This window comes from Ixodes scapularis, unplaced genomic scaffold (genome assembly GCF_016920785.2).
Source record: "Ixodes scapularis isolate PalLabHiFi unplaced genomic scaffold, ASM1692078v2 PGA_scaffold4__175_contigs__length_147842914, whole genome shotgun sequence".
Classification (NCBI taxonomy): domain Eukaryota; kingdom Metazoa; phylum Arthropoda; class Arachnida; order Ixodida; family Ixodidae; genus Ixodes; species Ixodes scapularis.
Window position 1 is genome coordinate 132460755 of NW_024609879.1, and position 24677 is coordinate 132485431.

Consider the following 24677-nt stretch of genomic DNA (forward strand, 5'->3'; position numbering starts at 1 on the left):
TAAGGCTTTGACGAACGCGCGTGCAAAGCAAAATTTGTTTTAGACTTCTTGCTTTAGAACAATTACTACTGCAGACGCCAGCACGTGCAACGCGTGTAACTACACTCGGTGCTTGGGGGGACGCTGTCTGCTTTTGTCTGCTATCAATAGACGCTTTGCACACGCGCCAAATTACAGCCGCCATTGCTGACCTTCTCTTGTCTTACCGAGATGTCGAGCAACTGAAACGGTAGTTGACGATCCTCTACAAAGGCCGATGCTTTAGAAAAGGACACAGTTGAATCTAATATGGATATAACCTGGTCTGCTATGGCAATGATGAAGTGAAGTAAACGGAATAAGAGGAAACAAAAGCTGAAGGTCAGTTATGGCGGCGTCCATGCACAGCTGCTACAAAGCGTCTATACCCGGCCGATTGAGTCAAGGCGATACACTTTCCAAAGACGTTGCCATGCCGACAATTATCGCCTTCATTTTGGGCTTAGGAATGGCCAGAATCGAAAGACAATCTAGAAAAATGCGGCGAGGTCATTGCTCATGCTTTGCGAGCAGTGAGGTAAGGCAAAGCGAAGGCCTCCTGTACCATTCGCTGCTGACTAGCGCGCCCGATATTGCAGCTTCAACGACATATTAGATCCAAAGCGCGCGGCGCTCACTCACCGGGGCACCGCCATGTTTCCCCGCATCCCTACCGAGCCCAGTCACGTGATTTCAAAATCCCTCTCCTAGGTACTGCGGCTAACTTTAGCCGCGGTTAGCGCTTCGAGCAAACGGGCCCTGATCTTTGAAAGCTGCCGCTGACGATAGCCACCAATGACTGTGCACAACAAGGACCTATTTCGCGTCCACCACAACTGCCGCCTTTTCGGACGTTACACAACCCATGTCAGGGATGGGCAGTATTTCAAATACAAGTATTTTAAATACGTGTTTCAAATACTTTGTGTATTTTGCATTTGTATTTAATTACAAATTGGGTAATGTATTTGACGTGTGTATTTAAATACTAAAACGTGGGTATTTCAAATACAATTGTAATCAAATACAATTTTGTGGGCAAAAATACATTCCCCAAATTTATTGTCACTGTCCAGAGCAGGAAGAAAACTATGTTCTGAACCAAATGCAGTGTCTTTCAATTAATCACAAGCGTTTAGTGACTTTGTGATTACGGTGTTAGTCCAGGTCAAGAATAGTGACGAAAGCGACGTTCACAGGCCGACTGGCTAAATAAGTGACTGTGACAACTTGTGATGCTTTCCAGCCTGATTTCCATCCATATTTTGCCTGAAACATTCTAAATGCGCGGGTCGTCCAGATTTTTGTAACTGGTGTGAGTAGCAACAATAAAAAATTATCCAGCTAGTGCTGCGCGTCTTGGTCGTCTCGGTTCTTTGTTTGTCTATAACAAAATGTAATCGACAAAGAAAGCTGCTTGAAGCTCTGTACTTTTTTCACCTATTACGTCCAAGCTGATTACATTTTTTTCTGATTATATTTCTATTACGTTACTAGAGCCTCGCACACTAACTCCCGAATGTGCGATGCAAAATTAAAATGAGATACCCAGAAACCCGTTGCAGGTGCCCTGAAGTCGCTGACGCAAATTTTGAGGAATGTATTCGGAAAAGTATTTGGAGGAGACCAAATACATTTGGTTGTATTTGTATCTTGTACTTAAATGTTATTTGGGAAATGTAATTAGATTTGTAATTAAATACATTTTCGACAAAGTATTTTGTATTTGTATTTCGATACATATTTTCATGTATTTTGCCCATCCCTGACCGATGTCAACTTACACCGCTTACCTGTTCGTTGTGCAGGACTCGAGGCGCCTTGATGACGGGCCGGTACCCGTATCGATTTGGAATGCAGGTAAGTTTGGATTTGGCACGATGACTTATATCGCCTATCGTTGTCCCGTTGTTGTCCAACGATAACCGTCACAACCTAAACAACAACAAAATGGCGGTTTCCTGTCATGTCCTGCAAATAACCAGTCTAAGTATAGATCGTTTCGATGCGCCCAATAAAAATAGAGAGTTTGAGGCAACCGTTTTTGGCGCTTCCGATACGGTGCGATGTGCCCTCCGGTATGAACTGCGCATGCGCTGCCGCAGAGTACTCGGACATGCGCAGTTTGTACCGGAGTGCCCATCGTGCCATATCGGAAGCGCAAAAACGGTTCCCTAAAGCTCTCTACTACCCGATAACGATATCGATGCACGTGCAAAGGCGGTGGCGGAGTATCGGGCATCGTTAATGGAGTCATCGAATAGCGTTTATGTGCCACTGCGACGTCACGCGACATTCTGACGTCACATGACGTAGTCGCGTGACACCGTAACATCATGCTCTTGACACAACGGCGTCACTTGACACGACGTTCTCGATGCATTTACCGGGTGGCTTTCTCCGCTAAACTGAGCCGATAAAATTGGGGTGTCACGTGACATGGCGTCACGTGACATTGTGACGACACAGTATCGCGTGACGTCATGATTCTCCGCCATATTTGGCGGAGGAGCGATTTAGCGGTTAATCACGCTGCCACGTAATCCTCTGATCCCCCGTCAAATTTAGCGGAACAAATGTGTGCTAAATGAAACCTCGCAAAAAACCATCTTAGCCGTGAAAAACTCGTTTTTTCGCCCCTCTCTGCCCCACCCCTTTCTGCCTCAGTCAGGACGACAGATCTAAAGACAGAGTGATCGCAGAAGCCAATAAGGTCCAGTTTAATCAACCAGTCTCTCGTCAATCTTTCCACATTTCGAACATCTCCCGGTGACTGGCAGGGACAGCAAGCTCAAATCAACCAACCAATCAATCATTTGATCGGCACCTGTACACGTACAGATCCCGGGAGGCAGAAAGAAGTGCAACAGTAGTTGGCTTAAAAATTGAGTTTTTTTAATATGGTATTTAATAATCAAATACCAAATCCCTTTAAAAAAAGTGTGTGGAAACCCGTACTTGTTTATTCTTTAATGCTCCGAGAAACAGAGGGAGATAAGGAGACGAGATCGCGCGGGTTTGTCAGAACGCCGAGCTCTGGTTGGAATGATGAGTGGGTTGGCCTAAAGCTAGCAGCCTTCGTCTCTACTGCGCTCGTCGAACCCGTTCAAATGCCAGAATCAAACTCCGGCGTTCCGCGTTGGACGAGTGCAGCGGGGACGAAGGCAGCTATTAGCGATGTGCGCGACCAAAAGCGTCGCTGCGGCCAGCTTTCCACGATTGGCCAAACCATGGGCATATCAGCGTTGTCAGATTGTCAACTTTGACGGTGTTAGTTTCTGATTCTTCCACTGTGCTTTTTAAACACACCATCGAACTCGTCGTTGCACCTGAAGGTAAGCAGCGAGGGTAACAACTGGTGACGTCACGGCGAGGCAAATCCCAGTCGTGACGTCACGGATGGAAACCATAAGAGGGCGCCACCTAAACATCTCGTGGCTAATAGCTTTAGGTCAGCGTGTAAGATATATACTCTACTGGGTGAAACAAGGAGACGGCAGACTCTTTAAATCGACCGCAAAATTCGGTTTCTTAACCTATTGCGTTACGACTTTGTGCAGCGTTGCTTACAGATGTGTTTTTGTGTGTGTGTGTGTGTGTAAAATTTGCAAAGAGCGAACTTACCCGAGGAAAAAGTAAAAAAAAAGAAAAAGGCTTAGCTCCTATGGAAACTCAGCGAAGCCACCGGTCTTCAAACAACACGGCGCCCTATGGTTTGAAAACCGGTGGTTTCGCTGCGTTTCCGTAGAAGCTAAGCTTTTTTCTTTTTTTTACTTTTTCCTCAGGTAAGCTCGCTCTTTGCGAATTTTATAGAAAAAAAATTGCACCACCTGTGGCCAACGCTGTACAAAATTGGAACGCGATAGGTTAAGAAACCGAATTTTGGAGTCGATTTAAAGAGCCTGACCGGTCCTTGAATCACCCGATATACCGGGTGAAACAAGGAGACGGTAGGCTCTTTAAATCGACCGGAAAATTCGGTTTCTTAACCTATCGCGCTACGACTTTGTGCAGCGTTGCCCACAGATGGTGCATTTTTTTCGTAAAATTTGCAAAGAGCGGACTTACCTGAGGAAAAAGTAAAGAAAGAAAAAGGCTTAGCTCCTATGGAAACGCAGCGACGCCACCGGTCTGCAATCAACACGGCGCCGTTTTGCACGGTAGACAAGAGATGGCGCAAGCGGTTGCGACGCCAACTGCCGCCAACAAACGAGCAGACGACGTCGAGAGCCGGCGTAATTAGCAGACAAGGAACTGCAGTTCCTTGTTGTTACCGCGCCTGTCTTTGTTGTTTCTGCGACTGTCGCCGCCTGCGGAACGCGCGCCGCTTTTGAGTCGAAAAGATCGTCTGCTAAAGAGCCTTTGAGGAATACCTCGGCCGGCTCTCGGCGCCCGTATGCTCGTTCGTTGGCGGCGTTCGTTGCGCCATCTCTTGTCTCCCGTGCAAAACGGCGCCGTGTTGATTGCAGACCGGTGGCGTCGCTGCGTTTCCATAGGAGCTAAGCCTTTTTCTTTCTTTACTTTTTCCTCAGGTAAGTTCGCTTTTTGCAAATTTTACAAAAAAAATGCACCATCTGTGGGCAGCGCTGCACAAAGTCGTAGCGCGATAGGTTAAGAAACCGAATTTTCCGGTCGATTTAAAGAGCCTACCGTCTCCTTGTTTCACCCGGTATATTACTTTAGGCCTAATAACTAATCGTTCCAACCTTCCCCTCTGCCTCTGTTTCTCCGCGCATATACGACCTCGTCGTTCTAATTTTACCAAAGTCTCCGGTATCCCATGTTCACCCAGTCATCACTATCCCCTAATCACAAAGTGGCTAAGTTTCGGCGTCTCCCAAGGAAGGCCAGCACATGGCTCTCATTGGACACGAGTGATGCGTCAGTCTTCGGTCGGGGCTCGTGCCTTCGCTGATTGGCCACGAGTAGCTTCCGAACGCTGACGTAGCTTTCGTGACCAATCAGAGCCCCGCGTTGGCCTTCTTTGGGTGACGCCAAAAAAAAATCAACACTAGCGAGTTTTAGATTAGGGGGCCCCACAGGCTTTGGGTGCCCCAAACAGCTTGAGGCGCCCAACCGCGCATGCGCAGAACTTCTGCGCATGCGCAGTTGGACGCCCCAAGCTGTTTGGGGCGCCCAAAGCTGTGGGACCCCTTATTGTAAAACTCGCTATTATGTCCACGGTGCCGGAAACGCGTCTCCGACTGGTGTGTTCACAGCGTACCAAAGAAAGTGTTGCCTCGATTTCCGCTTGGTGACGCCATAAAAGAGTCATGTCGTCGCCGATCGCGACCCTTGTGGTGCTACAACAGCGACGGCAAAGGACAAAGACGCCTTTTTTTTTTTTTTTTTTTTTTGCAGCAGGTCGTTTTTCAGGTTGACAGATAGTCCAGGGGAGCTTCAGAAGCCAGGAGTTGGGACGCCGCTACGACAGCGACACTCGCGTTCACTCGTGCTTTTCGACGAAACTTTTATGACAAGCCACCGGAATCGCGACATTCTACCGCATAACACTCTAGCTCTTGTGAGGTCATTTGTTGCCACTTGAGGACCGCTTTAGCCGTAGGTGCGCCCCTGCGGTTCAGGTGCACTCTGGGAGCAGGAAACTGTCAACGGATAGTTTTGGTTTCGGTTTTGCCGGGTTGTGCATCTGTCGTCTGCATGAGCAAAACGGGACGTTACATACACAAGTCGGAAACGCGTACCAGGCACCGCACTGTGGTTTTGTCACATATCAAAGGTTCTGATCCATTTCAACCACCTTGTTGCTTCCACCTGCCGCGTGACTGTTTGCACTTAATCCACGCAGAATGGCGTCATCAGGCCGCTGGAGCCCCAAGGGTTACCGCTGGAGCTCCCCGTCCTCGCCGATGAACTGCGACAGCGGGGATACTCAACCCACGCGATCGGCAAGTAAGTCCCTCTCCTGCTCACAGCGGCTATCTCTTCATAGATGGATGAATACAGGCAAACGACTGAACTCTTGAAATCGGGCGGCAGCTTGCGCCACTTAGCCAGCAGGATTCTGCAACACACCCTAGACGAGACAAGGCCTCCGAGTTTTTCTCCTGATGTCAAGGAGAGGAGGGAACCCCACGCCGTATAGCACATCTGTAAGGTGAAGGATTCTTTAGAATAGATGCACCTTCGTCGCAAAAAAACAAAAGTCTGTTGCTACAAGAATGTTCTATCATTCAAAAGTTCTAAGCATCAAGGAGAATGCTGGGAATTATGCATAGAGCTCCCTGATAAAGGCGTTTTTGTTTTACTAGTACCGCCAACCATTGTTGTAGAAACGCGCAAGGTACGTGCCGCGAGCGCGTACTCCCCAGCCATTCGCTTCCAAGGGCCGGTCATTTTAGTGCTGCATGCGCCGCCATTTGCTTCTCTGGGGCCGCTCGAGACACCTGCCTCATGCAGTGGCGCATTTGACGCTATTGCAGACGTGCGCGACAAAAAGCGTCACTGTCATCGGCCTTCCAGGATTGGTCGAACGCTCACTATGACGTCTTTAGTAGGATCGGTTCTTCTCTCATCGTCGGAAATAAGAGCAAAGTCAGACTCTCAGCTTTGACAGTCAGACTCTCAGCTTTGGCGGTGTTGATTTAGAAACGTGATGACCAGACTTCCACCGCATTTTTTACGCACCATTGAACTTGTCGCTCTCTACTAATAATATCCGTCGTGACGTCAGTGACAGGAATCATAGAGGGCACCATCAAAACATTTCGTCGCCAACACTTGCAAGACAAACGCAAACCCATCGAAGCCAGAGCCGTATAAGGAGTATTCACTGGGCGCCATACTTGTGGGTGCTGTCTTGAGCGCATGTTCAGTACGAGCCTCCATTAATAGGCTGCTAAGACCGGCCATTTTGACGGTGCGGAATGCACGTTGCTAAAGAACCCTGGAAGCCAGCCATCAGCACGCGCTCAGCAGTCGCGCACACAGCTATGGCCGCCAGTGAATACTTCCTATACAGAGAGGGTTTGGCCATAGGAGCCATTGGCTGAAAGCGAGCTGAACGTGTTCCAGCGCGTTCTCGCGAATTCGAACGTGTCCAACCAGAAACCGGAAGTAATACCCTGGCTGTGGTTACGAGGAACGAAAAACGAAACGAAAGTGCGTCGGAGTAATTTTCGGTGACTAAATATATGGTTTAAGTGATGTTTCAATCGCGATCATCCGAAACCATGGTAGAAGAGCACGACTAGCGGAACGATCGACATAATCCATACGCCAGGCGCCGAAGGCCGGAAATCTGGCGTCCGAGTGGTCAGACTTTGTCCGGGCAAAACAGAGTTTGAGCGGCACATTCGTTTCTTACGTCTTTTTGCATGATCATAATCAAGACCTCACGTGCACCATATTTTCAACCGTGGAGGGTTACTATACTTAACCCTTGCGCTCTTATTATAATCATATACTTATGATTGAAACTGTTTCTCGCTACCACCGCTAGGGGATTCTTTTCGAGTTCTGGTCGGCCAAGAGAGCATGCAAAGCCCTTTATCAGCGTCTGGTGAACGCCCTGACTCTGCCCGCTCCTCCCATTGACCAAACTCTCTCTATACAGGGCTTCTATCAAGGGGTTTTAGGTCTACGCAGGGTTTACGCGACGCAAGCGCTCGCCTTTCCGGTATGAAATTATTCAATGTAAATAACCAAAATAAGGCGCTGACGAACGCGCGTGCAAAATGTCCTTTGTTTTGGGCTTTTGCTTTAGAACAGTTACTGCCGCAGACAACAGCACGTGCGGCGCGTAGAACTACATTTACGGCATTCCCCTTGATACTTGGCTAATTTTTACTTCAGATTCAGAAAACACGTACCACACGTTGCTTTCTAACTTCATGGTGCGTGGACTCGATTATTGACCGGGAAGTTTGGAAATTATGAAGGAAATAAGTCTGCACGGCATAAACATTGAAGATGATCCGGTCACGACGCATTCGATAATATAAACTATCAGCAAACCGTTACCACGCTCCGCGTACGGCACTGCCGGAGCCCTTGAAGCATGCTTTTAATCGCGGACCTGAGTGATACTGTGACCGCGGTGCGCGCGCTTAAAAGCAACCTTCAAAGGCTCCGGTAGTGCCGTACGCGGAACACGGTAACGGTTTCCTAAAAGTCTCTATTAGCGGCAACATGTAGCCTCTCGAGCAATGTCGCCCTTTTCCCAACTAGGAACCGGCGAAAGGCTAGCGCGTGAATTACTAAGGTGTGTTTACCTAAGCCACACACTCCACCCCATAAACCAGGAGACGTACGATGTCAACAAAAATCGCACCAACCGTCCAGAGTGGTAGAATTGACCTGTTGCGTACACTCCACAAGTATCTTTTCCGAATACGCATCAGGGACCTGTTTTGCTCGCACGGGAAGGTGGCACCTGGGCTACTGCAAGTGGCAGTACACGCCCACCTTTCGAGGCTTCGACTCGTTCCGGGGATTCTACCTGGGCTCCGGGGACTATTACGAGCACCTGGGCAACGCGGAACTGGCCACCGAACGCCACCAGTTTGGTCCCGGCGCCCGCGTGGACCGGAAGGACCGCGGCAAGGTACCACGTGGCACGAAAGGCTACGACTTCCGCGCCAACAACAGCGTGAGCTGGGAGGCCCGCGGAAGATACTCCACGGTAAGCACGCGACACTGACACCGTCACTTAAACAAGACATCGGCCCTCGATTGCACTCGCGAAGTTTCGTCGATCCTGAGGTTCAATGTCAGCCTCCTCGGTGAATACGATTCGGTGCTCCGAGAGTAGCTCGAGGAAAAAATAGCGCCGCTCAACCGAGATTTCGGTAGCACGTCAAAAGATCCACAGCTTGTCGAAACGAATCCTCTCCTCCTCTAGGGGGTCCGTCGGGTGTGCCTCGTTGCTTTGACGCGTAGAGGAGACCCCTCGAATTTGTGACTTTTCAAGTGCAGTGTCGAGCCTCGTGGTTCGACTGGTTCGGCAAACCATCAAGCGTTTGGCGCAATGCGTCCAAGTGCAACTTTTGATGAGTGTTGCACGACTTCTGCAGCGTGCACACTAACGCTTCCATCTAACTTTGGACGGTCCGCATAACTCTAGTTCTTAACGTGCCCGAAGGTGGTGGAAGCGTTCACTAAAACTGTGGAAAAATTGGCTCACCTGAATAAATCACAAAAAGAAAAACGTGTGTTTTCTTTTTTTTTTTTTATACTGGGTGTATTAAGGAGTGGCCAGGCTCTTTAAATCGACCGGAAAATTCAGTTTCTTAACCTATCGCGCTCCGACTTTGTGCAGCGTTGCCCACAGATGATGTTTTTGTTGTTTGTTTTTTTTGTTGTTGTGAAATTTGCAAAGAGCGAACTTACCTGAGGAAAAAGTAAGTAAAGAAAAAGGCTTAGCTCCTACGGAAATGCGGCGAAGCCATCGGTCTTCAAACAATACGGCGCCGTTTCGCACGGGAGACAAGAGATGGCGCAAGTGGTGGCGATGCCAACTTCGCCAGCGAACGAGCATACGGCGCCGAGAGCCGGCCGTCTTTAGCATAATTTCTTTTCAACTCAAAAGTGGCGCGAGCTTTTATGATATCAGTTGCCAATGTATTATTTTATCATCCTTACTGATTATTTTATCATCCTTACTCTGGTTAGACACATATTGAATGGACACATAATCGATTAGAAAAAAGGTTTGTCGGGATATTTTCAATGTTTTTTTCGGGGTACCGATGTCGTCTGCTTTGCAGTTCCTTGTTGTTACCGCGCCTGCTTTTGTTCCTGTGTCGCCACCTGCAGAACGCGTTTCGCTTTTGAGTCGAAAAGATTGCCTGCTAAAGACGCCGGCTCTCCGCGCCGTATGCTCGTTCGTTGGCGCAGTTCGCATCGCGGTCGCTTGCGCCATCCCTTGCCTCCCGTGTGAAACGGCGTCGTATTGTTTGAAAACCTTTGGCTTCGCCACATTTCCATAGAAGCTAAGCCTTTTCCTTTCTTTACTTTTTCCTCAGGCAGGTTCGCTCTTTGCAAATTTTACAAAAAGAAAATTCACCATCTGTGGCCAACGCTGCACAAAGTCGTAGCACGATAGGTTAAGAAACCAAATTCTGCGGTTGATTTAAAGAGCCTAGCCACTCCTTGATACACCTAGTACTTTGCATGTGCAGTTAAATAATGTTTGGTGTCACTGTGGTGCTTATCTGGGCCAATTTAAATTACGAATAGAAAAACCAATTCTATTTTCTTTCCATTTCACCGATTTTTCAGTTCTAATAAACGCCAGAATAGTCCACAACAATTTTCTTGATTGTTTTGAAGAAAAAGAAGGCTTAGCGAACATTTTTTTCATAGACAAAACGAGTTTTAATTTTTTCTGTTGACTTCCGAGGTATCATATAGACGCTTTGCAGCAGCTGTGCATGGACGCCGCCATAACTGACCTTCAGTTTTTGTTTCCTCTCATTCCGTTTATTTCACTTCATCATTACCATAGGAGTTTGAATTATATTTTAGTGCATATATAGAAACATACATTTTTACCTTTCTGAAAGAAACCGATAAAATAAATCAATACGCTCGATAAATATTGCACACTTCTTCCGATAGGTGGCGCCAGCTCATTTTTAATTTCAGAGCATGCTCGTATTAGTCGAACGTCTGTCGAATATTTCCCGAAGATTCCGTCAGAAGTTCTCGAACCTCCCTAGTTGTAACCTGTCCGCAAATTCACAAAGACGACGCCACCTAGCGAAAAAAAAAAAAAAAAAAAAAAAAAAAAAAAAAAAAAAAAAAACGTCGAAAGAAATCATCAGGCGGCACGCGTCGCCCAGTCAGAGTTTTTAATATCAGCCGTAGAAACTGGCTCGGCTGGGCGGCCAAAATATGAAGATAAACGGGGATCTAAGTTGACAACAAGGGAGAATGCAGGGGGGGGGGGGGGGGGGGGGGGAAGAGAGATTCAAATCGGAGTTATTCTGGCAGTTCCAGCTTCTTCTGCAAACGCAGGTCGTGATAATAAGCACGATGACGTCTGTCTTAACGAAAAGATACGCTTTCGTTCTAAAATTAAGCCGAATTTCATCGAGGCCAAACAGCTTGCTCTGCAGGAACGCAGTAGTCTTCGACCCTTGACGCCAAGGTATGGGACGGTCAATGTCCTCTATCAGGTGGCCTTTCACCATTAGGGACGTGACCTTTCAAAGCTCGTCGCTAAGCCGTACTGTTTTTTTTTTGTTTTTTTTTTTTCGCTAATGAATTGAAATAGAGCCCAACCCTTAGACGTCGACCGATGGGCCGTCGACGCCGACAACGACAGTGAGGCACCTGCGACTGCGGAGCAGTAAGGTACCACTAAATAAGCTTACAGTATCGGCCACTGATCTCGCTGACAATTGCTGGATCGCGCATCCCGCTTGTTCGCTGCAGCGCGAGTGCGGCCACCGGACGGCCATCTTGCATGCCGTTTTTTCTCGTTTTGCTAGCGTTTTGCTAGTGTTTTTCTGCGGTTTTCCAGCGTCCTATAGACACGTTTACTACTCGTTCGTCGTCATTCGCCGAAGACGTTCTTTAAGATCCCGGGTGAGGCGTGATACTTGCCGTTGAGAGCACGTGGAATGTTTTACGAAAGCGCAGTGCCGCAGGAAAAAGGCACAACTCGTCTAAAGCAAGTTTTGCCGGTCTGGCGGCGTGTTCAAAGCTTCCTTGGCACGCCAAAGTGCTGTGTCTCTGTGCCTTCGCACGCTTGGATACTGTTCAAGAATCGACGCCGTGTGAATGTGTTTTGCGACTGCAATGTGCGTGAAGCCGTATGTGACTCTGGATCACCGTCTTATTTTACACTGACGAATATATACTTGCGGCACTCGCGGTCCAGAAACGAGCTTAATCCAGCGTCCATAAGCGACGGAAGTGGGGTGGAAGGTACGCCTTTTTTTTTAGCTCTTAGACGATTTGCAGAATACTGCGCAGAACAGCTCTTCATCACTGATCAGTGCTGGCTCATTATCAACCTACTTAATTGCAGTTGACGTTTGAGCGGGACTCGCCGAATTGTTATTGGTCAACAGTTTGAACACGACCATATGGGCCGCGCTTCTAAGATTTTCATTCTCGGCGTCTTGTACTTTTGCTTTCGAAAACCCTCCTTGCTCCACAGCTTTGCTTTATTCGTGCTCCCATGTGATTCATTAGAGTAGATTTTGAACACAGCTATAATAAATAGTACATAATAACACGTATACATCCCCCCTTTATTGATAGCAACTCACCGGAACAGCTGGACGATCCAGAACTCCGTGGCCGATATACTGGGTGTATCAAGGAGCGGCCAGAGTCTTTAAATCGACCGCAAAATTTAGTTTCTTCACCTACCGCGTTCCGAATTTGTACAGCGTCGGCCACATGTAGTGAATTTTTACAATAAAATTCGCAAAGAGCAAGCCTAACTGAGGAAAAACTAAAAGAAAAAAGAAAAAGGCTTAACTCCTATGAAAACGCAGCGAAGCCACCGGTCTTCAAGCCATAGGGCGCCGCATGGTTTGAAGACCGGTGGCTTCGCTGCGTTTCCATAGGAGTTAAGCCTTTTTCTTTTTTTTTTACTTTTTCCTCGGGGCTCGATTTTTGCGAATTTTATAGAAAAAATGCATCACCTGTCGCCAACGGTCCACAAAATCGGAACGCGATAGGTTAAGAAACCGAATTTCGCGGTCGATTTAAAGAGCCTGGACGCTCCTTGATACACCCAGTATATATAAATGGTCTAAAGGAATCTACGCGCGAAACACATTCAGAACATTGGTGCGGCGGCGATTCTTGATCGGTATCCAAGCGTGCGAAGGCGCAAACCTGCAGCGCTTGGCGTGCCAACGAAGCTTCGATCACGCCGCGAGACCGGCGACACTTGCTTTCGACGAGTTGTGCCTTTAGATACGGCTTCACGCATATTGCACTCGCAAAACACATCAAAACGGCGTCGATTCTTGGTCGGTATCCAAGCGCGCGAAGGCACAGGGACACATCACTTCGGCGTGCCAAGGAAGCTTTGAACACGCCGCGAGACCGGCGAAACTTGCTTTCAACGAGTTGTGCCTTTTTCCTGCCACACTGCGCTTTCGTAAAAATTTCCACGTGTTCTCAACGGCAAGTATCACGTCGCACACAGGATATTAAAGAACGTCTTCGGGGAATGACGACGAACGGGTAGAAAACGTGTCTGTTGCAAGCTGGAAAACCGCAGCAAAACGCTAGCAAAACGAGAAAAAACGGCATGCAAGATGGCCGTTCGGTGGCCGCACTCGCGGAGCGGGGATACTCAATCTTACCGGCACTTCATTCCCCGATTGTCTTGCGGGATGGATGGAAGGATAGGCGGATGGACAGACGGACGGACGCTAACGGCTGTATATCTTTTATAACGGGCGATTGCTTGCGTCACCTAGCCACCATTTTTTTGTGCTAAGTGCAGAGCGGGCGCTATTGGCAATCCTTGCGATTCGGAACCGCAACTGTCTGAGTTTTAAATACGGTGTCGGAAAGCTCAAGTGATACTGTTTTGCCCTCTCGCGGACTGTTTAAACATACCTGGAGGACGGACAAGCATTTTCTTCGATGTCAGATAACTGGGAAGGAACGTTTTCCAGTTTACACCAGCTTACTGGGACACCTAGTGGGTCCAAGAATATACTCGAACGCAACGCCACTGACCAAGAAACGTTTTTGTCGCGGCGGAATTTCAAGAATAAAAACTGACCTTTTCTTTCAGTCTCTCCTTCGCAAAAACTGATGACGGAGGGGACAATGCCAACAATGCGATCCCCAGGCGTGCGTCATCAAGTTATGTGGTCCCCGTTGTGATGATATTTAAATGTTGCTCATGCAGTGGACACGAATGCTGCGTAGGCATTCGATTTTGGCTCGTGACAGTGAATGCCTCGGCATGCATTCGGATAGAGTAAACGGTGTTTGTTTTTGTAGAATCTTTTTTTTTTCTTTTTTGTGACTGCCATTGCATAGAGAGAAAAAAAGCGACGTGTGTTTCATAGGTTATGAATGTAAAGGATTAATTCTAAGTTGTAGTTATTTAAAGTGGAAAATTTGTTACATCTCCGTGTTGTAACTGCAAAGCGTACCTTTCTCCATTCGTCAGCGCAGACTATTTTCGGCAAGGAAGCGACGAAGGTGGTTCGACGAAGTTCCCGTCATGGGCGCCCCGTGTTCCTGTACTTGGCCTTCCAGGCCGTGCACGCCCCATTGCAGGTGCCTGCCAAATACGAGAACTTGTACCGCCACATCCACAACGTGGATCGGAGGCGGTTCTGCGGTAAGAGCATCCATGCAGACGACGAAAGTTTGCAGCATTAAAGGTGTTAAATGGAGCGACTTACACCCATGGCTACACATTTTCAGCACCTTTTCAATGAATTCACCATTTTAATGTGAAATAGGGCGCCGCCACCTAGCCGAAAGACGTAAATAAGAGAAATGGGAAACAACCGCTTATGAAAAATGGGGAGCTACCGCTTATTCAAGTGTGCAGCGAAAACTGGCGTATCCTGACGGCCAAAATGTGAAACGGAGGAAGAAGGAATTGAATTCGTGCCGCTGGAGTTGCCACCGCTACCCGCACTTGTAGATGATAGTTTTCTTCATAGTTTCGTGGGGCTCAAACTCGTGCAAGGTTTTTTAAAAATATGAAGAAAAAAAAAATGGTATTACGAGCACTTATTTTTGTACCCCAAACAACTCATATAGGGCTGTCCAAACAGAGGACCTTTTTTTTAAAGTTCACGGCATTTCTTTTATTAGAAGTGTAGATTTTTCCCCGGTTCCGGTCCGCTTTTGAACGTGGTTGCCTTTTCCCGGGGGAAAGCTACCCTCCGCTTGTCCTTAAAGTCTTGGAGCGTGCTCTTCACGTGGGTCCGGACAACCACTCACACGTTCTACTTAGGGAGCCTTCATGTGCGCTTTGCTCACATGAAGGCACTCTAGTTCTACTGGCTGTCACCAGGTCCTCCACTCTTATTGTCAAATGCGATTCAGTTTGGTATCAAACACCGTAGAAATCTCAACTGCAGATCTTGCGGTTTGGAAAGCCATGTGATGCGGAAGGCGATCAAGTGACCTTTTTGTTCCCTCGCCCGAGACATGAAAATAAAGTTGAGCCAAAATACGTTGACTGATGTTTCAAACAAGTGACATTAAAAGGGTTAAGGCAGAGCGAGGCCATGAAGCGGGGAAATGGAAGTGCGGCTGGTTTCTGGCGCTTTGCGTAAGTTTAAATATCTCCAACTCCGAATGCGGTTAGTGGAAGACGAAAAACGTCAACGCAAACGTCACACTACTCATAAGAATTTTGCGCTTACCAGTGTCTGTAACCCAGAACCATATTTAAATTAAACCGCGCTTTACTCGAAAAAAAAAAAAAAAAGTCGGCAGCATATTACAGAAGTAATGCTAAATACGCTCTCTTTTTGTTTTGTTTCTTGAGGAAGTTCACACATTGCGAAGAAGAGGCAGAAAAAAGAACGTCCGATTTTATCTCCAAATTGGCAAATTTTCTACAAGAAGAACAAACAAGTTCCTGGACTGGTTCGCTGGTAAAGGCCGGTAACCCTCTTGGTGAATAAAATAGCCGCGAGAGGGACTTTGAGGTCACGTGACAGGGCTCTGCGGTGAGAAAGTACCTAACGGCCCAGCCGATTCCACTCGGCAAACGTAAGCCTTGCCTGTCGTCTTATCTCTTTCTCTCTTAACAGAACCTTCCCCACAAACTTTACACCACCGGCCGCTTTTAAAGCAGACGAATACAATTCATTTCAGCTGCATTTCGAGCCTGATCGCATCCTTTTCATACTCGCGAAATCGGACTTGAACATACGAATGGAGGAGGGATTAGTGGCCGCCATTTTCCTGGAACGCTATGTACCTTTAGTTTTCTCTTCCCCACAAAGCCTGTCATGTCGTATAACCGCAAAATCGCTCTCGCGGCTCTTTTAACAGCCGGGAGAGATATCCGTACTCACCAGCAAACCGGGCCATACCTGGGCTCATCGCCTTATCTGAGTTGTATCCCCTGTAGGGATGGTGACGGCCATGGACGACGCTGTGGGGATCCTAGAGCAGGAACTGATCAGGCAGGGCCTCTGGAACAACACCGTGCTCGTCTTCACCAGTGATGTACGTGCACTCGATGCGTGGTGCGCATAACCCGGTCTCCATAAAGCCATAAGTATGACCGTTCTCGATCAAGGAATCTGAAAACGGGCATGCTCTTTTAAAGACGTCGCTTCATAGCGCTTTCGTGTCCGCGTCTATAATCTAACCCCGATGACGTCACGCAGCACTGTGACGATGACGTCATAATGTTACTTTACGGGTTAAATGACACCATGACCTGACATCGTGACGAATTTTTGTCACGTGACCACGTGTCGTAAACACACGACGTAATGGCGCGACGCCATGGTGTAACGTGACGTCATTTGACGTCACGTCACGTGGTAACGTAACGTAACGTCAGGTGGCACCGTGGTGCGAGACAGATACCTAAAAATCATATATGCATTTAGGGCGTTTTGTGATTCGCCTAAAAGGCAGGCAGTTATTTCTGATCCGAGAAATACCCAATGTTTCTAAAAACAAAATACTAACCTTAATAGTGAGAGTGAGATAAAGGTGGGGGGCCATGTTATGGTCCAGTCCGTCAAGAATGCGAACGGAAGTTTATTTTTTTGACCACAGGTGCTAAATAGTTTTTAGCAAGCTTGCGGAGGAGTACTGCGATGCTTTCAGATGAAAGCGCGTGGCGACGCGCATTCTGAGCGCTGGGTTCGTGTGCGGCACGCGTGCAGAACGGCGGCCAAGTGCTGGCCGGCGGAAACAACTGGCCGCTGCGAGGCAACAAGAACACGCTCTGGGAAGGGGGCACCAGAGTACCCGGCTTCGTGGCCAGTCCGCTGCTCAAGCGCAGGAACTGCATCAGTCACAGGTCACCTCGAGTCTTCATAACCTCCCGCACTCAACACAATGAAAGCCTCCTCGTACGTGTCCATGTCCTTGGAATCATAAAAATAATCATGATGTAGCAAACCCGAGACTGTGGTAAAAGCTGGGAAACTTGGTCGAAGAAGAAGGACAGGGGAAAAAGAACGTCTCGAAAAAACGTCTTGAGGCGTTCGTTTTCCCCTGTCTTTCTTCTTCGACCAAGTTTCCGAGCTTTTACCACAGTCTCGGGTTTTCTACATCATGATCGACATCCGCCAGCTTGCCTGCGCACTCACTGTTTTTTCATTGAAAAAATTAATAGCTGCTTTTTGGCGTCATGGTTATAGTCCCAAAAGTCCAGTAACGATGCCGTTGAACGTCCGGTGGTCGCGTACTTCCCGCGTGGTATTTGAAAATTCGTGTAAACCTCGAGGATTACTTCTGCGCTACGCCTTTTCCCCTCTCAGTTTGGATGAATAGCGAGTTTTAGTGGATCATGTTTCCCCCTCCGCTAAGCCCGTCCGCTACCCGGAACTTTAGGGAGTTTTCGTAGATCGTTTTCGCCGTCCCGCAAGGCCCTCCGCAACCCGCTACGATAGCGGGAACTCCACAGTCAAGGCTATCGGCGCGCAGGCGCAGTAGCAACTTCTTCGCTGCGTAACGCTTAGCGGAGGGGGCAACGCGGTCTACGAAAACTCCCTTTTACAGCCAAGGCCATCGGCACGCAGGAGCAGTGGCGGTTTCTTCGTAGCGGAGGGTTAGCGGAGGGGGAAGCACGGTCTACTAAAACTCGCTAATAGGGAGTTTTAGTAGACCGTGTTTCCCCCTCCGTTAGCCCTCCGCTATGAAGAAACCGCCACTGCGCCTGCGCGCCGATGGCCTTGGCTGTAGAGTTCCCGGTAGCGGAGGGGCTTAGCGGAGGGGGAAACACGGTCTACTAAAACTCGCTAATATTTTCTCTTCTTCACATGTCGTATCGTTTGGAATGAAACGCACAAGGTTGGAGTTCCACCTCGAGACACTTTTCGCGACGAGGGAGGAAGGCTCGAAGCCTGAGACTCGCGCTTGCAGCTTTGGCTTCTCTCGCGGAGTTCATACATCGAGTTATGCCGAAGTCGTTCGGGCCGGCCATCGTCGTGTCTTCTTTGTGCAGTGTGGTGCACGTGACCGACTGGTTCCCCACCCTGCTCGGTCTTGCCGGCGGCACCCCGGCCCCCGTCGGTCTAGACGGGGTGGACCAGTGGGCGGCCCTTAGCGAGTGCGGGCCGTCGGCCCGGGGGGGCTTCGTGTACAACCTGTTCGACCAAACGCCCCTCACCGGCGCCATCAGGTGAATGCCTCAGCCCCCCGGTGGAGCGTACGAGTAGACCCTGCAAAAGTAATTAAGTTGCGTGCACGTTTAGACCGCCTGGTTTAAAAAGTTGGAAGTTTGTCAGCCCCAATGCGTGTCAGGGAAAAACCACCTAGAAGAACCAAGGCGCGCGAATATCGTCCACTTTCTCCGTGGCAAGTCATCGCAGTCGGATGACGTCAGCAGCTGGACTCAATTCCGATATGGAGCGTCCTTTGATTGGACACGAGGCCTTGACGAACTCTGACGTAGCTTCTGTGTCCAATCTGTGCCTTCGCTCAACCTCTCTGTGATGACGTCAAATAGTGCACATGCCTTGATTATTTCAGGTGGTGTTTGTCAGGGTTGGCTTGCTAGAAACAGCGTCTTTGATAAAACTGTGTGGAAAAAAGCCTACCAAGCCTGCTGGGCGCCCGTGTGCCTAAAAGTCGACTTTACGAGCCACTCCGCTTGCATATACATAAATGCCGAGAAACTAAGGGAGATGAGGAGACGCGCAGGGACGTTAGAACGCCGAGCTCTGACTGGAGTAATTAACGGGTGTAGACGTAAAGCTAGCAACGTAAACGCGGAGTGCTAGACGCCGCCGCTCAGTGATCGAACACGTTCGAAATGTGAGTAGAAACAAAGGCAGCTCTTTACGTCAAACATCATCCGAATGGGAACTCGGCCTTCTGACGCCCCCCTAGCTCTCATCCTCTCCCTGAAAGCTTTGCTGGTACTTTCTTTCAAAGTCTTAGCCAAAATTCTGTTTCGATAATGCCGGCCCTGGTGTCTCTGCTGTAGATGAGACATTTAGCTCGTGCTGTACCACTTCTAGCCTGAGGTCTTTAGCGTGCATCTCGCAGTAGTGATATATGAGCGCACTTTGGTACACAATGCTCATTCAGACCTAAACCGGTAGGGGTGGAGATTAAACCCAAGGTCCCTGCAGCTACTGCAGTGGTAGCTTTCACTCCAAGTGCTTTGAGCTGCAGCGCGAAAGTTTGTTGGTTCTTCGCTGAATATTTATGCCGTTGAGTTCAGTCTTTGGAAGAACATAGTGTAGTTAGAGGAGCTTTGAGAACAACTGATGGAGTCATGGTGAGCGGTCCTTCACCCCGAAATGAATGACTGCATCGAATTGAACCGGTGCAGGTTCGGCGATTACAAGTTGCTGCACGGATCCGGCGGCAGGCCCGATGGCTGGTATCCCGAACCCCTGCTAGGAAAAGCGAATATCGACAAAACGGGCCCGAAAACGAACCTCACCCTGTTTCTGTTCAACGTTCGCGGTGGGTACAATCACGGCGTGGACATTTTTCTTTTACTTATTTTTTTTTTCCTTTTTAAAGCGCAGCTCTTACGCGCTTGTTTTCGCGTTACTATCGATAGTCGACTATGAAAGAACTATCGATAGTACCATCGAAAGTCCGCTATTAAGAACTATCGATAGTACTATCGATAGACGACTGTCGATAGTTTTGCGACACTATCGATAGTTTTGGAAAAAAAAACTCGATCGTATCGATAGTCAATTTATCGATAGTTTTTCGTCACTAATTCATGGTCGAAGTAGGAGGCAACGGGGTGAAGAGGAGGAAAGGCGCCCGGCCGTTGCGGAAGCCATAAAACATCAGTGATGACATCACGCGACCAGCCAGAATTTTGCGGCTTCCGCTACCCCCAAGTCAGATTCCCGGGAGTGGTCCATACCAAACAAAAATGCAAGGGCTGGAACCAACGTTACTAAAACACTCAGTTGGGAAACTCCCATAGAGACAGCTTTGAAAAAGTGGCCCCAATCTGTCTCCGAGCACCGAGCTAATGACGAACACAACGCCACCATTTCTCCCGCAGCGGCCACTCGAGGAACTGCACGTGACTTCTATTTTGGCTCTAAGAACAGATACAGCAGAAGAGGTTACAGGGGGTGCCACCCCCGTCTCTCCGGCGGACGCGCCGCGTCGAACAAGCGAAGTTAAAATGCACCTAGGTCGGGACGCGCTACCTGAAAGCCCCGCTGAGGCATGGTTGTATAAAAACAATATTAATTGTGCCGCAAAACCCTGCAAACTAAAGATTTTAAAATCATAACGCGCCCCTCTTTTTGTACTAAACTCCAATAAATTTCATACAAAAAGAGTCTTTTCCGTTGGTTTTTACGCAAAAACAGGCTTTCAAAAAGCTCAAGGTGACCACAGTACAGACAAATGACAAAGAGTGGCGCTGTTTTCGCATTTAGCTCGGTTTCGGTGGACGCCAGCGGCCCAGGTTTCGATGGCGAGTTTCCCAACTGAGTGTTTTAGTAACGTTGGCTGGAACAGATTTTTGTGTATGGTTGTGTTTGAACGACGCACCGCTGCACAGGCGGCCGGAGCAACCGATCAAGTGACATCACAGTGGTTCTCCAGGTGACCAATCACAATAGACAGTTGTAGTATAGCGTTGCTGGCTCTTACGCAGGCTGTACGCAGAAGTATAGCGGTATACGGTAAAAACGACCGCCACACTTTCAAGAGAAAAGGGTGTAAAAGGGTGTATCGTTACACCTTTTGTCCCATATAATACACCCCAAAAACTTCATTTCGACGTACAGCGCACTACAGTCGAACAGACGGCCCCAAATTTTCCGAGGTGCTTGATAGCCGTGTTAAAACTTATTAAAATAGCTAATGTACGTGTTACTAACAAAGACAATAATCGGGGTTTCCCTGGCCCTGTAAAAACTGGGTGTTTTTTTATCTGGTCTTTGATACGTACTTTAGCTATTTCAATAAGTTACATCGCACCGTTATCGAGCCCCTCGTAAAATTTGGGGCCGTCTGTTCGACCATAGGGCGCTGTGCGTCGAGGTGAAATTCTGGGGTGTATTATATGGGACAAAAGGGTGTAACGATACACCCTTTTACACTCCTTTTTTTTAGAGTGCATGAACCTATTTTAGTTGTGCGTTACGTTTCCGAGTGAACACCTCGGATGATATCGGCTAAATCTGCCGCAGCCGTAGAATTCCGCGTGATAATAGCGCCGCCATGCTCATCCAAATAAATATTAGGAATGAAAACGTTTCCAATCATTTTATTTCAAATAAAGTCAATCTGCAGCTGCCTGGTCAAGCCGGCTTTTCTGCGAAGTAGGGAGGCTACGAGCACTAGCGCGTAGCTAAATTCGATCACGGAGCCTCCGAAAATCATCCCGTGGAAACGGTACCTTTTATAAATACTTTAGCCGGAAGAAATCTGACCTGGTGATGTCCAGTGCACAGCAACAAGTTGGACGACTTTTTTAAAAAATTTTTAAGAGTCGTTCGTCCGTCGGCGATGAACTGCGTGGAGAGGATAAGCGTTGAGCAGATCGCATCGTTCACGCACATTGCGAGCGGTGAACATTTTCACTTCGCACTTCTTCAGCTGCACGGCGATGTAACTTGACCACGGTAGGTCCCGGAAAGAATTGCCGAGCTGAACACCACGCAATTTCACGTAACACAGAACTTCGCGAACACCATGTCGCCGCCCTTGCTGCGCCATTCGAGGTAACCGCCATCTTGAAACTGGTGCTCTCGCTGGGCCCGAGGTCTATCGAGAGCTTCCCGCGAAGTACTCTAGCCCTCAACGCAAAATCCCCAGCGTTGCGTGCGTACGCAATACGCTAGTCCTTCTGTTGTGTTCTGCGCATGCGCACTCCCAACCCGCAAAGCTTTATCGTACGGTCCACTAAAGCTCTCTAATGTGTGTGATGTCACGATCAGCAGCTGTTTGAAATTAACGCGAGGGGTTGAAGAGGGAGTTTCGAAAGGGAATTATTCCTTGCACTGGCCGCAGCGAGAAAGGGAAATGTGTGCAGTGGTGGACGCTATGGGCGGTATAATAAAAAAAAGGCCCCTTTTGTGGGAGTTTTGAGTGGCTTCGATAGGCACAATACAACAAAAGCGGCTGCCGCGTCCTCCTGCACCCGCATACCTAAAACGTGGTCCGCGTTTTTTTTTTTTTTTTCGAACTGTGTTTGCAGATGACCCCAACGAGCACCACGACCTGGCCGCACAGAAGCCCGAGCTGACCGCCTGGCTGGACAGTCTACTCATGGAGCAGGCGGCAACAATGGCCCCCAGCATTCAGACGCCGGATGACCCTCGGGGCGACCCTCGCAAATTCGACGGCGCCTTTTCGCCCGAATGGTGCTGACTAGGACTGGGCGTCGATTAAAAGTTGCAACTCGATGAACCGCCATCTTTTAATCGATTAATTAATCGAATCATCGGTCTCGATCCTTTAATGCATAATGACGTGAAAAGTTTTTTTTTTTTTTTTTTAGTATAATATAAACGGGGCGGGATGAGGACGATTCGTCACATGCACACTCGTCACAGGATGATTGGTCACAGGACGATTCGTCACATAGGAACATTCGTCACAGGATGACTCGTCATGCGGGAAATTGGTCACATCGAGGGGGGGGGGGGGGGCGATAGCAAACTAAATTTCAACAACTGCCCACATTTTCTGATACTTCCCACTGTGACATAAACCAATGGTTAGAAAAACTAATCTTACAATACTCATCCGCTTTTCCTTTCATCATATTACGACTCTTCAGCAGGTTGACCTAAGTGGCTAGCTTCAACGAGCAATAATCCGACTGGCAGCCAAATCAGTTTTTACTTTGCCTTGCATACACCTCTTCGAGAAAACCACTAAGTATCGGAATTCTTTCTGCTGCGTGTGTACGAGTACCCCTCGTGCAGCTGCGTGGCTCCACCTCTCTCTGTTGCGATCACCTCCATCCTTTTGAATGTAGTCTGAGTTCAAGAATAGTCGCTTTTATATGGCCTCCGCGTTCACCGTTCGGGACGAACCCAGAAGCTAAAACGTCTGTTACGAATTCTTCGACCTTGAGAAGCGAAAGACATACTAAGATAAGAGGTGACCCACTTTGTGGGACACTTTGTCAGGCCGAACGAACATCAATGTTCGGGACCGAACCAGAAGCTAAAACGTTTGTTACAAATTGTTCGCCTTTCAGAAGCCAAAGACATATGAGGTGAGGCACGTTTTCCGCCCGAACCAAATTGAACCATCGATTTTTGGGGGGACGAACTATTGTAGGACCGGTTGGCCGCGTGACGAGTCATCCTATGACGAATCTTCCTGTGTGACGAATCATCCTGTGACCAATCGTCCTGTGTCGAGTGCGCATGTGACAAATGGACCGTATCCCAAACGGCGCAATATACAATTTCGATTATGAATCAACCTTGATGTGTGGGTAAACAGTTCAAAGCACTCACACTCGCATATTATTACTTCAGCTGCATGAGGCAAAGAGGTCAGTTTATATTCTCCGGCGGGATGCGACTTTCTTTGTGTGTCCACAATAGTCTCTGCTGTGCTAACACACACTAGAACGGCGTTGAAGTGGCCGGGAGATGTGTAACCATCTGCTCTTGTCAGGAGTTACAAATCTTGCTCATACACTTTAGGCTAAAATTTGACCTAAAGTTTGCCATTCATACAGGTGTACTCGTCGACGTCTGCCTGGTGAAAGCGTCTAATTTTTGCTTTCTTTTGGTTCGTCAAACATTTTACCGATTAACCGGTAAATAAAGTTATTCGCGATTAAAGCATTAATCGGTAGGTTTATCGACAAATTATTGACGTGTACAGAGCAATGAGAAGAATCAAGCACCCCTCTGTAGTACAGTATCTTGCTACTTATGACATTACAAAATAATAGTGACTCCGAGAACTCACCAGATATAAATCAAAGCAAGTAGAAACTTTGGAATATTCACACAGAGCAGGAGACCAATGAAAATGGTATAGCCCAGATCAGATCACTATGCTCGATATACACGAGCAAGCAAAATATTTTGTTTTTCATAGTTAAGCAGACAGGAAGCAGGGAACTACGAATAGTTAGTGTGCTGATGGGTGTCTACAATAAATAATGTGCCGAGAGAACCGGCGTTTTGATGCAGTTACCTAGGCATGTGCGAATAGTCGATTTTGATATCGAAGCGGATTCGAAGCAAATAGCGGTTTTTGAACGAATATTTTAAAATCGAATATCGAATTGTTTTCCCAAGCTTTTCACTATTTGCACCATGCCTAAACGAAAACCCATCTGAACTCGTAAAGGTTGTTCCCAAGTTTCCACTTGTAAATATATACGCTAATTTTTTACTCTATCTGTATTTATGGATTGTGACCTCAGAAAATCAACTTCGGGAATGGCAAGCAAACGATGCATTTCGCATGAAATTTAACCTGTAGAAATATCCAGTTTTACCTAATCAATGCGATGTATAAATCATCTCGCAATATGCAAATTTTATTGATTAAATCTAAAATTAAAAAGAAATACACTGTAA

The 24677-nt window shown here is 47.9% G+C and overlaps 1 protein-coding gene across 4 annotated transcripts in view; it reads left to right on the forward strand.

Moving 5' to 3' along the window:
* LOC115308324 (arylsulfatase B) overlaps positions 1 to 22610 on the forward strand; it is a 30772-nt gene extending 8162 nt beyond the window's left edge. The window contains exons 3-11 of one of the 4 annotated variants that reach the window (XM_040209965.2): positions 1827 to 1878; positions 5828 to 5931; positions 8382 to 8662; positions 14138 to 14311; positions 16070 to 16167; positions 16842 to 16978; positions 18128 to 18304; positions 19463 to 19599; positions 22319 to 22610. In XM_040209965.2, coding sequence (XP_040065899.1) covers positions 1827 to 1878; positions 5828 to 5931; positions 8382 to 8662; positions 14138 to 14311; positions 16070 to 16167; positions 16842 to 16978; positions 18128 to 18304; positions 19463 to 19599; positions 22319 to 22491 — 1333 coding nt within the window. In that variant the 3' untranslated portion in view covers positions 22492 to 22610. The remainder of the gene's footprint in view (positions 1 to 1826; positions 1879 to 5827; positions 5932 to 8381; positions 8663 to 14137; positions 14312 to 16069; positions 16168 to 16841; positions 16979 to 18127; positions 18305 to 19462; positions 19600 to 22318) is intronic. The other 3 variants (XM_040209966.2, XM_040209967.3, XM_040209968.1) reach the window with 3 other exon arrangements.
* Positions 22611 to 24677: the final 2067 nt, after the last annotated feature.